Here is a 15,047-nt window from a genome sequence, read left to right as displayed (position 1 = left end):
AGGATGATCACGAAGAACCTGGACATGGGCACTCTTAGGAGTCATCTACAAAACTACAGAACATTTTGTACCCATAATCAAAGTGAGAAGTTTTTATTTATTTTGTAGAAAGGAAGCTGGGCATTTCTTCCTCTTTGTCAGAGGAGGGGGAAGGGAGGAAAAAGGGCCCCGGGAACTTTCTTATTCATTCATAATTGTGAAAATTAAGGTGCTCACTTCGGTGCATAAGGATCAAAGATGGCATCAAAGTCCTCATCCAGCTCCAAAGGCACTGAGGAAGTGGGTAAATCCGTGTGACGGTAAAATTTGGAAAAGGTTTCATCATCATCCAGCTTCATCACCTCTTTCACAGATTTTCCTGTGACCGTTAGTACTGTTTCTTGCATCCCACCAACTGCAAAGAAAAGATCTGCTTAAACACCATAACGTGTTTTCAGTCGAAATTTTGGGGATGTTTTTTTGGGGGTTTTTTTGAAAGGGTTGCAGAGAGAGACAGCAAATTGAAAAACCATCCCAAAATGAGGTGATTTGGCCTGATAGATACATATGGGTTTCTTTGGTTTCCTAAAACAAAGAGGACAGCATTCTATCCATCATTCTTATTCTGAAGGATGGAGCAGGGGTTACTTGGAGACAGATGCTACTCCAGGTTCCATAGAGAAGCATAACATCAATATAAATTTTTAGGAGACAGCTTGTTTTTAAAATCACCCCGGTAAAGGAAGGGACATGCACTCAGTTCTGACATGCCTGACATCACACAAAACATAGAAATGGTTCAGTCCCAAAGAACTTGTAGTGTTGAAGTCAGACACATAAGAAAAGCAGAAGGAGCAGGACATGTGAGAGTAACTTACTTCATACCATCTTCCCTCCCTCCCCACAAGCCATAAAATGTATTATATGTAGTGTCAGGTTTTTCTTCAAGGTCCAAACTGGCAACATGATTTTCTAATACAGGCATGCTCAATCTTCAGATCCAGCTTGTGAGGCAGTGTCATCTGTCCCATGGGCTTCCCAAAGGTCCAGAAATTTGCTCCCCTGCTGCCAAAAAACTCCAGCCTTGCATGCTGGATCCAGCACTCAGTCCTAACATGAAGAGGGGCAGGAGTGAATGGTATCCAACCCCCAGGGCACAGTTCCCACAAATGGGCTCAGTGCCTGTGTGGCCAAAAGGCTGGGCACCACTATTCTAAATATTAACCTGGACACTGTTCTAGAAGGAAGAATATACAGGAATTATGACGATGAAAGGAAGTACACATAGAATTATTTATTATTTAAATTCTCTATTTGAAATTCTATAAAAAGAACAGCAGGTCAGGGTAAAGTTCACTAATGACCATTATAGTCTTGCTGGAATGAATAGGTACATGCATTTTTGTTATCAGGTACTGTAACTAAGAAATGCTTAATTACCCAAGTGAGGCAAATAACATAATGTCTCCTTGAATTATTCTTACAAACCTTTGTTGTTCAGTCTTCCCAAGAAGGATTCCAGCTTGTCCAGCTTCATGTCTGATTCTAATTGCATATCAGGCCTGGCTTCAATTTCTAACCAATGTAGAAAAGTCAGAAGTCACTGTGAGATTAAAGCATATGAAAACACGAGCATAACTCTCAGTCATTTTTATTACCCACCTTCCATAGGCTTTGATATTGGGGTGGTGGACTTGAGCCTGCTACAGAAAGGGGATGTCACTGGAGTTAGGGCACTTGGTGAAGCCAAACCTGAAAAATAAAAATAGAAGTTTTTGAGATTGTCATATTCCCTGTCAACCAGGAAACACCTGCTAAAGTAATCTACTGTGAGAAAAGAGCTCCATAAGGGCAATTTTTTTGCTCATTTTAAAATCAATACAGTTCATGCAGCTTGTGTTGCACATAACAGAATTTGCACATCACAGAAATGTGCAATTTTGGGGGAAAACCATGTACTTTGCAGGTAATTGGCGGGGTTATTGTTTAGAATAATTCTTAGGAAAAGAAATTCTAAATCCAGGTAGCAGAAAGACTGAAATTGTTAAGGTAATTCCATTCCTTATGCCCAACAATAACCAAAGTCATAGGACACTGTGGCTTTTATTTGCAGCGTATAGGAATGAGTTGAAACAGCAAGTCAGTAGTGTACTATTGGGAGGTGTGCAGTGTTTGTTAGGAGCCTTGATCCAACATACATTATTTTCTACTCCTACTACCTCCCATTAGCTAGCACAATGCTAAGCAGAATACATTAAAACCAATAAATGCATTTAGACCATTTCTTACATGAACAGATGTAGATTCGGTGAGTCATGTGACACTATTTGGAATGAAGGTTTATCATACTCATTAGAACAATATACTGAAACATGATAACTCTTTACAAAGGTAACTACTATTTTTCATTTATTAACTGCTTGCTAATTACTGAGCCTCACTAATGTAAGTCTTGCTTTGGAGACTTAACTGTTTTGATCAGATAAGCCTATGCAGATTCAGTATGTTAAGTCAACAACTGCTTCCATTATTTTTGCATGAAAGACTCAATCACTAACAAGCCTTAGCATGCAGTAATTACCAAACACTCAAGTGAATTCAGAACACAAGCCAGGCAGCTCAGTAATGAACACACATTTTGCCATTAACTGAGAGGCCTAAGCTTGGGGCAGATTTTAAACCAGCTGGTAGGGTGTAGGCAGGAGAGCGTGCAAGAATTCACACAGCACTGCAGAGAGCAGCACTAGATGGTGAGAAAGGTCCATATCAAAAACTGACAAACAGAAACCCAAAGGAAAACACAAACACATTTCCTGTATAGTTTGCTGTATCCCCCCTTGCGCTCTAAAATTAAAGTGCATCTTTAAGAATTTCCCCACCTGGGCAATATGCCATGCAGTTAATCTAAATAAAACTCAGCCCATATTACTTGTACTGACATGTTCTACTTGATGGCTCAGGTACTCCACAGCACTGAACAGCACTCAACAACAACTGAATGGTTCCATTCAGATAATTATTATTACATTTTTAAAAAGTACCTAGAAAGATTTAACTTAGGTTCTCAATCTCCAATCTGTGGACCACTGAAAACTTGTTGGTGACCCAGAAGTCAGCTGGGCGTGAGAAGTGAAATTGCATTAAAAGCAAGAGTGACCACTCCAGATGTATTTAATACTTTCTCAACATTACTCTTCCATTAAGCAACTGCTATTTCCACAAAGATGTTGTATAAACATATGTAAGAGCTTGTTGGTGGACTGGTGTGTGGGAACCATGAAAGGGAGCAGAAGCAGGAGAATACCCAAGACCAAAGTCTCTGATATTGCTTGTGACAGGTCTGTATTTTGAGCCACAGCATTCTTGACAGGTTAGCCAGGAAAGATTGCCTGTTGTCTCTCATGGTCAATTGCAAATATGTTTTTAAGAGCTTCAGCTTTGAGAAGCTTTGTTTGTTGCTTGCCACCATTAAGGGCACGGTTAAAACGATTCTGAATACTATCCATGGGTATGGGAAGTTGTCATGAAATTCATTGTTGTAAATGATTTGTAGAACTTCTTGAGGAGCACAACAGTCCACTGGAAGTAGACTCTGGAGATAGCCCAGTTCTTCAGAGGTTCACACTGTTAATATCAGAGTTCTTTCTGTATGTCAACATGCAATGAAGGGCCCAGCAATGCTTCTTTTAAATTTTGTCAGGTAGTTGCACCATGTTATATTGAAAGCCCCAAAGGGATGATTTTGCATTCAAGTCAAAGAACTTGCAGTGGAAACTGAAAACCCTGTCAGTTGACTCCAAATAAAGCAGTCAGCATGCTTCAGAACCTTGCCATTTTCAAGGTTTCTGTTTAAAAACATCATAGAAATATGGAGCGGATCATTGGTCACTAGCAGATCTTGAATACTGGGCATTAGAATGGGTCATGAAGCAGGATCAGAAATGGCATCGCCAATGCCTATAATGTGAGTTTCATCTCTGTCATTAGTGGCATCACTATTACTCTGGTCCAGATGAAGAATTTCTGTTTCATTTGGATCTCTTTGTTTCTTTTGCAAAGATTCTTGGAAGTTGAATTGTGGATAATCTATGCATTTTTCATCTGATGTCTCTGCTGTGACCATCATCTCATTATGACTGCACAGGTTATCATCAACAGTTTTCAAGTATTATTTTTTTTTTCATGTCTACATTTTTTTTCATTGCAGTCATTAACTGAGCTTTTCATTTACTGTTCTATGCCTCTTCTTGGGTACTTGTGACATTTTGTTTCCTTCCTTCAAGACTGGTGAAAATTAAAACAAGCATCCTGGCTCTGGCCCTGCTCCTGCCACCACCACTGCCACCAAGCAGCCACCCCTCTCCCCTGGGTGGTATAGCTCTGTATGTATTACGAATCAGGCAGCAAAGGGTGTTAATAGCCTGTTAATAAGCCAGGTAGTCCCCCACACCACCTACCCCTAAAGCTGGCTCTGATACTACCATATTTACTTGAATATAAGACTAGGGTTTTCCACTACGGGTAAGAGAAAAAACACTCCTCATTTTATATTCACTTATGAAACAGAGGGGGCAAGCAAGCAGCTGCAGCAGCTCTTACTCTAGCCTTAAGCCTGGGCTGGGGCAAAAGTCAGACCCACAACAGCCTCTTGCCCTGCCCTCCCCTTCTCCTCTGCAGCTTCTGCCCCTGAGCCACCCTATCATCCCTCCGCCCCTTACTGTCAGGTGTAGCTCCACTCCAGCTCAGGGTAGGGTCTCTCCCCGGCATGGATCATATGGAAACTCCCTCCCTGCCCAACCAATCAGTAGTGCCAGGGAGAGGCAGAGACTGGGGTGCTGGGGGTGGGGGAAGGGGCAGAGGCTGTGGGATGGAGGTGGCAGAGGGGCAGGAAAGCTATAAAGGAGAAGTGGGTGGAGCAGAGGGCAAGGGGGCCACCCAACCCCCACTCCCAGCTACTGCTTTCCCTGCTGAGATTCAAGACAACCCTCTGTTATTTAGGATTCTGTACCTTGAAAACTATAACAACTTTCTAACATTTCCATATATAGAATCTAATTATGGTGGGGGGAAGGTCATCTTATATGCAAGTAAAGACAATGATAATGCTGTCCCCGAATTTCATTTCCTACCCAAATTCTCAAATCAACACAGCAGCATTTGCTAAATATTTTGAGTGATCCCAGAAAGAAGAAAAGAAAAGGGAAAAAAAAAAGTCAGTTACAGGTCAAAAGCTAAGTTTCACAATTCTTATTAGAGACAGAACACATTCATTTTCATCCATCAGTTATGTAACAAGGGCAATCTGATTGTGCCCTTTGGGCTAGACAGAGACAAAAACTGAAGGAGGTATGTGACTATAAACAAATCTGCCATTGCTTTTTTCACTCTATGAATGCAAACACGGCAGGATAAGATGATCCATGCAAACCACAACTAGGAGTCACAGCATATTCTACAATGCCATGACATGGGGCTGAAGATAAACAGCCTTTTTCTTGCTAAATACAAATAATGTTTCTATTTAACATTAGCCCTTACTCTATTTGGTTTAGACAGATACGTGATGGCTTATTTATATTTGGCTGACTTCCTTACAGACCTTTTTTTACCATTCGGCCAGCCACAGTGAACTGCGTGGAGTCATTGGCTGCTCCTTTACCCTTTGTCTTCCAGGCTTCTTCTCGGGCAGTAATTTGGTGTTTTCGTTCTTCAATAGTCATTTGACTCTCCTGACGATCTGCCATTCTCTGTTTTTGGAGGGGGAAAACAGAAAGAGAGAGAGGCTTTAATTGATGGGAACCCTGCCCCCAACACAAAGCAATAGGAATACTATTTCAGCCATTAGCTTCTCAAGCAAGTAAACAGTGACAAGTCGCCACGGGTTTGCCACAAGTTACCTACTAAAGCCCAGTGAGCCCACACGTTAAAAAGTGCCTGCGTTTTACTATTCTATTAGGATATAAAAGATGAAACTTCAATTGGGGGTATATCTTTGCCCTGTGCCCCTTTCTTGCAACTGCATGGATTCACTCAGAGCAACAATTAGCTTCACTTTTTATAATGAAAAAAATCTCTATGACTATGATCAGATTAAATGGGTTAAGATTCCAGGATTTGGTACTTTGAAATATTATTGGCAGATCTGTTTGTGTAATTTCTGAGAGGAGCTTCTAAATTTGTGAATTTGCAATAGGCACACTGGAATACGACTAGATATGCAACTTGAGTTCAAAATTTTTAATTTAGTCTCTTGCTGTATGTAACTCAATTCTCTAAGCAGCTTAGCAGCCTTGTCTCTAGAGAGGTGAATCACTTTGGGATCTGTTCCAGCTCGCTCTTTTGAACAATTTGTCTAGTAGCCAAGACCATTCCAAATGTCTTTTGTCTCACCCACTAGCAAACTAGCTAGTTTTTAAAGAGTGATAGCCAATGTCTTTATGACAGGAATCAGCTATGAGAAGCTAACATCTCAACAACTTCCATCCACACTGCAGACTGGAGAAGGGGTATATACCCATATAGTTTAGTTCCTGCAATGGCATAAATTCCTCCCTTCTTTTAGCTGGGTCAGACTAGAAAGTCAGACAGTTGCATTAAGTGGTTGCACTATTTTTGCATTAGTGGGAAAATCTCATTATGCAAAAAACCTCAAACAGGATAGAGTATAGAACAGCATCACCAGCTCTCAATCCTTCCTCCTTCACTTCTACGTTCATATTTGGCATTTCCCTGGTATCCCCAATTTTTGGTTTTGAGCATTTTTTTGAAATCCTGAGCTGTTGTTGAAAAGCATTTCTAGCCCTTACAATACAGAAAGAGGGGAAGGCAACGGTTTGTATCAATGAAGTAAGCACATCTTCCAATTTAAGCCAGAACAAATAAAAAGCACACTCAACATTAAGAGAAAGATGTTTTAAAGACTGCCTTGTGCAGGATTTTTGAATGCTAAAGCTGACCATGCTAAATTAATTCATCATAACTTAATGCTTTATGGGAACACTGCCATGACCCTGGGGCAAAGGAAAGGAATTTTTCTTGCAACTTTCTGAATTCACCTGGAAAGACCACGTAATTTGTCATCAGCAATAGGAAAGAAACTAAAGAAGCAGTCCGCACTAGGACTGGTACACTGCTGTCCCTGCCCCCCAACCCTTCCAGCTATCTATTACACAACTGTTTTCTGTTTTCAGTTCAACAGAAATGCCAACAAAGCAGTCAGGCATTTCTACTATAGGAAAGAATGGCAACTTAGAGAAAATATTCAGAATTTGCTTTATATCACCATAATGGTCAATCATCATGTAAGCCAGCAGTGCTCAACTGACTGCAGATCCCTAGCCCGGATCCAGCGCTGTACTAACTGCCAGTTTGCTGCTTCTGGTTCAGGAGGCACTGTGTGCAGAGCTAGTTCAGGTAACTGTACTGAACTGCTTTGTGCAGCATCACTTTGGACTTCAGCCACCTCACTGCTGGGTCTAGAGACCCAACAAATCAGCCTGGGATCAAAAAAGGTTTAAAGCCACTGGGTCTGAGCCATCAAGAAATAACAAGCTTATATTCATATGATGCATTATATCAGGGAGGTTTCCAGAATGCTTTAGAAACTCTGTATACAGAAACCACCCCCCTCAACACATCATAGATCTCAGCAAAACTAGATGGGAGATCTGGACAGGAAAAGAGTATTTATCTAACTAAAGGTACAAGGCAGCTATTATATGCAAAATGAGTACATTATCAAACCAAGGTTAACAACCTGGTTCTATGGAAAAGGTTTATCTTTTAAAGCTACAAATGCCTCAGAGACTGCATCTATGCTTTAGAGCTCCTAACAATTCAGAAGGACCAGATCTGGAACATTTATTATCTGTGCACGGATACAACCAGAAGATGGCTAGGTGAGCTATAGATCACTGAACTGGATGGAAGGAAGAAGATAAGCAGTTCCTTAAACATGCATCATGTACAAAGCATTACTGGGGTTGAGATACTTAACTCTGCATAAGCCTTGGCATTTCTAAAAATTAAATTTGCTAACTTTTCAAACCAATTTAGGGTGATTTCATATAATACCTCACTCTGATGGGTAACGATGAATCAAATAACTGAACTAAAAACTGATGGTTGCATAAGAAACCAGTTATCACTATCTAATTTGTTGTGTGCAAACAGAATGCAAGCCTGACCAGCAAGGATCCTGGGTTTTTTTGTTTAAAAATAACAAATTGTTTAATTTAAAGTCCCCAAATCCGCATTTTTCAACAACTAAAATGAAATGCCACTATATATCAGTTGAACACAATATTTTATTGATATATTTACAATTTTAAAGCAGTTTGGAAGCCTGCCAGCACCTCAAACATTATAATAAGATACATTCTAAATACCTATAAATGTTGGCATTTGATTGTGGGGTATTATCATGGAAAAAAAAAAATCAGAGCTCCCCTGCCCCCTTTGCTCACCAGGATGCAGGTCCAGCTGCAGCTGTCTCCACTCCCCACTGCTTTGTGGTGCTGAACAGCTCTGATATGCCAGTGCCCTGCTCATGCCATTGCCCTACTCATGCCACTGCCCCTCACTCCTGACCCATAGCCCCCAGCCCTGTTGGTGTCCCTCACTCCACACCCACAGATTCCCCCCCGCTCTGCCAGAAGAGACCCTAGGTACCAGGGATACGGGGCCAGGGACCCAGGTCCACAGCCCCTACCCTCCCAGTATCATTCGAGCCCTGGCTGCTGTCTGTGAGAGGTGGTGACTGCAGCGGTGGAGTGGAACAGAGCTCAGGCCCAGCTCCCCCTCCCCAGTGGGTGGCATGGCCAGAGTGGAGCCCATGGGGGGCAAGGGGTGGGTGCATGCTGCTCACTGTGGGCTTGAGGCTCCCTGCCCTGCTGCCCATCCCCCGGGGCCTCCACGGCCTAGGGGGTAGGACCCAGCACGTCAAGGCAGAGTGGGGCTGGGCAGGGGAGCTCCAGACACAAAGGGTACAATGGGAACCCTGTGCTGCCACTCCTGCTGCCGCCGGGTGGAAAGGGAGCGCCTCACCATAACAGGGCAAGGCTTGTAGTGGCAGCACTGGGCTTCCCCCATCCCACTCTGCCCTGCTGAGCTGGGTCTTGCCTGCTGGGCCCTGAGGGGGAGGGCAGCAGGGTGGGAAGCATAAGCCTGCACCACGCAGCCCACCTGTGCCCCTTGCACACATCTGGGGGGCATGTGTCCACCATGTGAGCTCCTGAGACTGTGTGCAACAGTAGGGATCCAGTCCCCCTACCCCCTGGATGAGCCGCCCATGGCTGTCCTGCTTCCCGCCCCGCCTCTGCGGCCACATGTTTGGGTCCCAGGCCCCATGCATGCCCCAGCTGGGCAGCAGGTGGAGCCCTGCCCAACTCCCTCCCTTGCATGGGGACCTCAATTCCCCCCCACCCCATGACAGACTTACTGTGCAGAGCTGCTCTGCAGACTGCCTGGCAGCCACATGCCTGTGAACACAGGCACATGGAGCCCCCTGCCTGACTGCCCTTTTCCTGCTCCCCCCAGCCTACAAGGGGAAACCTGCCATTTCCCACTTTTTTCTCCTTAAAATGAGATAATCCAGTTTTTACTGTGTTTTTCTGTAGTGAATGGAAAACCCAGATCCCTGCTGATCAATAATGTATACCATATTTACTCAAATATGACACAGGACCATCTAGTACTAAATCACTCCAGCCGGGGCTTTGTCAAACTGGGCCTTAAAAACCTCCGAGGACAGAGATTCCACCTCCTCTCTAGGTAACCCATTCCTGTGCTTTACTACCCTCCTAGGGAGAAAGTTTTTCCTAATATCTAACCTAAACTTTCCTTGCTGCAATTTGAGACCATTGCTCCTTGTTCTGTAATCTGCCGCCGCTGAGAACAGTCCAGCGCCAGCCTCTTTAGAACCGCCCTCCAGGCTGCTATCAAAACGTGCCTGTTTCTTCACCGGCTTTTAATGTCTGGCAAACAGCACCAAATGGGGATGCAAACAGTTCATTCAGAATCCTTCTGTCACCCCCTCTCGGCTTGTTGCATATGATTAGTGCGCCACTGCCATTTATGACATGGTTGCCCTGTGCCTCATCTGCACATAAGTTTTGGAGGATCAAGTTCCAGTCGTAAGTGGGGGCTAATTAGCAAATGGATCCTTTGTTGGGGGAGGAGGGGGACGGGATAGGACATGATGTAATCTGGATTACACACAAACATCAAGTAGTGCTGAGCTGTGGGGTCACCGTGGCTTAAAAGGCTGTTGATTCTCCTAGGGCCCAGCCCAAGTATACATCATACAATGAGCCTTTTTCCTTTGGACTAAATATGTATAGTGTGTACTATATATACGTAGGTATAAAAGTTCTGGTTAAAAGTGTAATTTATGGAATACCTGTGCTAAAACTTGCAGTAATTTAAAAAAAAGGTGCAATGCATCAATTCTGGGTGAACTAAGTCTATGGGTACCTGTGGTAATTTGCCTATATGGTTAAAATTGTTTCTTTCAAGGTCAGTGCTTTCATATTTACGCCTCACTTCCATGCACTTAGCGAGAGCCAGGTCTGACAGCGAAGGGGTGGGGGTGGGGGGGCTGCAGAAGGAAGCAACAGCAGGGGACAGACAGCAAAGGGGAATGAGGCTACTTGATCCCCCCAGATTTATTTTCCCTGATGTAGCAGTGGGAGGGGGATAAGTTCAAGGCAAACCTCCATTAATTAGATTCTATACCTGGAAAATTATAACAAATGTCTACATTTTCCATATATAATACATCTTCCATATAGATATATTGCAGTCTAATTACTGGGGGTCATCTTCTATTCAAGTAAATATAGCATATACTTTGTGCTGCAAAAAAGCCAATTTTCTAAAATGAAGAGAAGAAAATATTTAGACATAAAAATATGAATGATGAACAGGAGGTGTTTAAAAATGCTGACTAAACTCCACCTTCTTTGGTTAAAGACATGAGCTGGTTAACAGGGGAGATGAGAACAAACACAGATGGAAAAGTTGTAAAGGTCATCAAAATAGGTGGAAATTCATAGATAGGAACACTGACAGGAAGAACTGAAAAGGTATCAATGAGAAAAACCTATACCAGTAAAGTAAAAAGAACTATAAGGAAGTATTCAAGAAGTAAATCAGGAAAAATTACTGTACTTATTTGAATTGAAATTGACCCTGATTATAAGATAACTCCCCAATAATTAGATTCTATGGATGAAAAATGTATAATTTGTTATAATTTTGTATCTTTCTGAAACATTTGATAAGGTAGGCAACACCAGATGAGGAATATACACTTTAAAAGAGCCGAATACAAGGTTATACATGTATAAAAATCAGAATGAAGGAAGGAATTTCCCTGAACAAGATTTGGATTTCAATTAACACAGTACAATGTTGTACATAACAGACTTGATCTGACTAATTATTAGATGTACAAACAGAATTATTCCTTCTGCATACAAAAGTATCTGTAACAGGTCTCATTAGCAAGATAGTGACTACAAGACCATGTCCAGTTGTGGTGCCCACATTTCTAAAAGAAAATTTACAAACTGGAAAGATTTCTATGAACAACTACTAAAATTACAATTCTGGAAAACCTTGTATGAAAGGAAAACTAAGGTAGCTCCATACTTTACTGAAAAAAGTTATGAGGGAACCAGTTGCAGTCTACAAGTACCCCTGGGAGAGAGGCATGTCTGACAGCCTGCATCTGTAGCAGAGAAAGGTGCAAAGAGATCCCAAAGGCTGTAAGCTGAAGGTGGACAAATTCATAGAATTTAGGGATTAATTTTAATAGGGAGGGTAATTAAACATTGGAACAGCATATTTAGAATTGCAGTGCGCACTCCTTCACGCAAAGGGTGTGAATCAAGCTGGATCTCTCTCTAAACAATATGCTGCAATTCAAAAGAGACATTATAGGTTTGATCCAAGAATTATTAGAGAGTGGCTGGCTTGCATTATACAAGGGATCAGATCAGATGATAGTCTCCTTTCACACTTAACATTTTTTCTTTGGGCTTTGTGTTACTATACTTGTATGAATTGATAGGGAAGAATGGCCTACAACCAAGTAAAGAATACACTCTGAACAGTATCAAGTGTTCCTTGTAGGTTTCCATTCCAAGTAATGCCTCTTCAGCTTATAAAAAAAATCACAACCCAAAATGATGCGTCACCATGCAAGAGATGAAAGAATCAGTATATAAATATATGTAGTGATGATTAAGGTTGTCCCTAGCTGAAAGGAGAGAGAAAAATAAAGCAGAACGTAACAGGAAGCCAACTTTCCTTAAAACTATACTATAAAGTTTGCAAAGAAGTGAAGGAGGAGTTGTTTAGCTTGTAATACAGAAACAGCAGGGTCAAAGTTTCCAAACACACAGCACCAAGGAATTTTAATAGATGTAACTTACGAATTCAAGTTTCTCCTGCAGATTTTTATAATAAATGGAGCAGAACAGAAAATTCCCAAACATAGTCCTTTTTCCTGTTAACTTTAAGCTCAAACAAGCTACAATGTTTGCTTTCTTAAGTTATTCAGGTAGTGTTTTGTGCAAACAGCATGGGGAACAGTCCTGTCACAAAAAGTCTGTCTGTGACTTGAAAATCTGGTATTAGCAGTCCAGTGCTGGAACAAGGACAGGTTATCTAAGGTTACATGGTAACGTATCCATTGCCTCTGCTTCATAAACTCTGAATTTAGCATAGTCTGAAACCATAGTCCGAAAGCTACCAGCCCCAAATTAGAAGTCAAGAGTAACCATCATAAAAGGAAAACTTCACACCAATAGCCATAAACAGATTAACCTGGTCAAAGAAAAATGCATTTCCAAGCTCTAGAAATGTAAAATGTTTCTCATTTGCTGACAGAAGTAAGCAGCTGCATTAGTCTGAATGCAGGCAGGAGCCAGGGCAGGGTGAGACCTTGGAGTAACTCATTCCAAACAGCATAAGCTCTCGTAAGCATCAGCCCACTCATCAGATGCTGACAGCACTGAAAGAAGGTTAAAGAGAATTTGAAAGAAAGTGAGAGAAAGAGAGAGCATTACATTCAAAGGTTTGTGCTGATCTGTGCAACTCTGATCCTGCTTTATACTACTGTGTTTACTCAAATCCCAGGCAAAGTTCCCTCCTCTCCCCCTCCTCCCCAGTTCAACAAGGGGAAAAAGCAGCCTCATCTTGGATTTCAGTATGGTCTGGGGCAGGCAGCTGCTCCAGCTCTGGCCCCAAACACCTGGGGAACACAACTTGGTGCAGGGAGAAGAGCACAGCGGAGATTGTGCGGTGCCACCGGGGTGGCGGCAGGAGAGAGTGTGGGGGAGACCACACAATGCATGGCCCTGGGGGGAAGCGCAGGGGAGACTGCATAGTGGCAGAGAGGATGCTATAGCTCTAACTCTGGCCCCAAGCCTGGGCTGGAGTTGCCACTGCTGCAACTGCCTGTCTGGGCTGGAGCCGTATGTGCTCTGTACCCCACGCTGGAGCCAGAACCAGAATTGAAGCTGCTGCATAGCGCAAGAGGCTGGGCTGGGGAGAGATGGAATAGCACAGGGTAGGTGCCAGCAGGTACAGGGGACCAGGTGGGAGGACAAGGAGGCCAGGCAACCTGCCCCTGCTATGGCTTTCCCCATTGGAGCAACAGGGGGAGAGGGCAGAAGGGGAGGGGGTGAATTTAAAGACACCTTCCAAGAATGAGATTAAAGACACTGAAAACAACAAATTTACATGTTTCCATATACAGAATCTAATTATTTGGGGGGGGGGGGGTCATTTCCAAATTCATAACTCCCCATACTCCCAGTTGCAATTTATGGTTACAGCATTTTAGGACAATTTTGGGGTTTTCCTCTTTGTTAAATATGTGTGCTTTGCTTACTTGAGTTAGCATATCTGTTGGTAGAAAGCTTCATGCCTTCAAGTGAGTTATATTATTATCACCAACAACAGATGCTATAGCATCTGACTGTCATAGCTGTAACTTATGAAAGCTTATGCTTTTCTGAATGATTTAGTCTCTATAGGCAGAAACTAACAGGGAGCGTGCTCCAATGCGCCGGAAATCCTGTGCGTCGGAGAAGACTTGATTAAGCAAGTCTGCTGAAGCATGGAAGCTGACTTGCTTGGGTAGCCTTCTGTGTCACGTGGATCAGCAGTCCCGCGCTGAAAAACAGGTGGCGGGGCTCCTTGAAATAAAACACGTTCGATGAGCTTTAGTTCAAAGTGCCCCGCTGCCATTTTTTCAGCGTGGGGACACTGATACATTTGATGTGTGGGTTCTTTTAAATAGTGTGTCTCGCTTATTAAAGCACCCAGCACCGTGTCCCAGAGCACACATAAAAATGCCCCAAGGTGCTGAGAAATTTACTTGCTGATATTTTCCTGTAACACTACAACCATAGATTTTAGTTGAGAGGGAGAAGATGGGGAGATAGTATCAAGCAAGATCAGAGTTGCACATACCAGCTTCATTCAAACTTTTGAATGAAATGTTCTTCCTTACTCTCTCATTTACTTTCAAGTTTCCTTTGGCCGCCTTTCATTTCTTCAGTCTTTGCCTCCCCCCAGCCTGATCATGTAAAACTGTAGATATCATTTGCTCTGCAGGAAGGCTGGAATTTTGCTTCTGCTCACTATACTAATCTGAGCTGGTAAACTGAAGAAAGCAAATTACTTTATGAGACCTTATCATCTATTAGTTGCTTATAAATCAGTTCTTCAAAACTTATTTAAACAGGAGCACCAGAGCTATAACATATAGACTTCTACTGAAGCTTCATATGAAGCTCTCCTCAGATTTCTAGGTACTAAATTTTGTTCCCAAGCAAAAGATCAAATTACTTCTGCCATACGCCTCTCAAATTAAACAAACAGGATGTTTATATGGTATTTCACCTTCCATCTCCAAGGATGACGCTCAGAGATCAAGGGGCTTGATTCGGTCATACTAGTACTACTGACCTTAAAGGAAGAGAAACAAAAGTCAGGAAGAGAGGAGATGCAAAGAATAGAGTAGAAGCAGGATGTGTCAATCTTTAACAATTATT

The 15,047-nt window shown here is 42.5% G+C and overlaps 1 protein-coding gene across 21 annotated transcripts in view; it reads right to left on the bottom strand.

Annotated features, from left to right (window-relative positions):
- The window catches only part of SVIL (supervillin), a 200,437-nt gene that overhangs the window by 26,806 nt on the left and 158,584 nt on the right, over positions 1-15,047 (bottom strand). For 14 of the 21 annotated variants that reach the window (XM_090047480.1, XM_090047481.1, XM_090047472.1 and 11 more), the window contains 5 exons: positions 14,896-14,961; positions 5,579-5,726; positions 1,642-1,731; positions 1,468-1,554; positions 217-394 (listed from right to left, as the gene is read on the bottom strand). In XM_090047480.1, coding sequence (XP_089903606.1) covers positions 217-394; positions 1,468-1,554; positions 1,642-1,731; positions 5,579-5,726; positions 14,896-14,961 — 569 coding nt within the window. The remainder of the gene's footprint in view (positions 1-216; positions 395-1,467; positions 1,555-1,641; positions 1,732-5,578; positions 5,727-14,895; positions 14,962-15,047) is intronic. The other 7 variants (XM_090047478.1, XM_090047479.1, XM_090047491.1 and 4 more) reach the window with 1 other exon arrangement.

Source organism: Crocodylus siamensis, chromosome 5 (assembly GCF_052110815.1).
Source record: "Crocodylus siamensis isolate JL-2025a chromosome 5, ASM5211081v1, whole genome shotgun sequence".
Taxonomy (NCBI): domain Eukaryota; kingdom Metazoa; phylum Chordata; order Crocodylia; family Crocodylidae; genus Crocodylus; species Crocodylus siamensis.
Note: the sequence above shows the minus strand (reverse complement) of the source record. Positions and strands in the feature narration are given on the sequence as shown.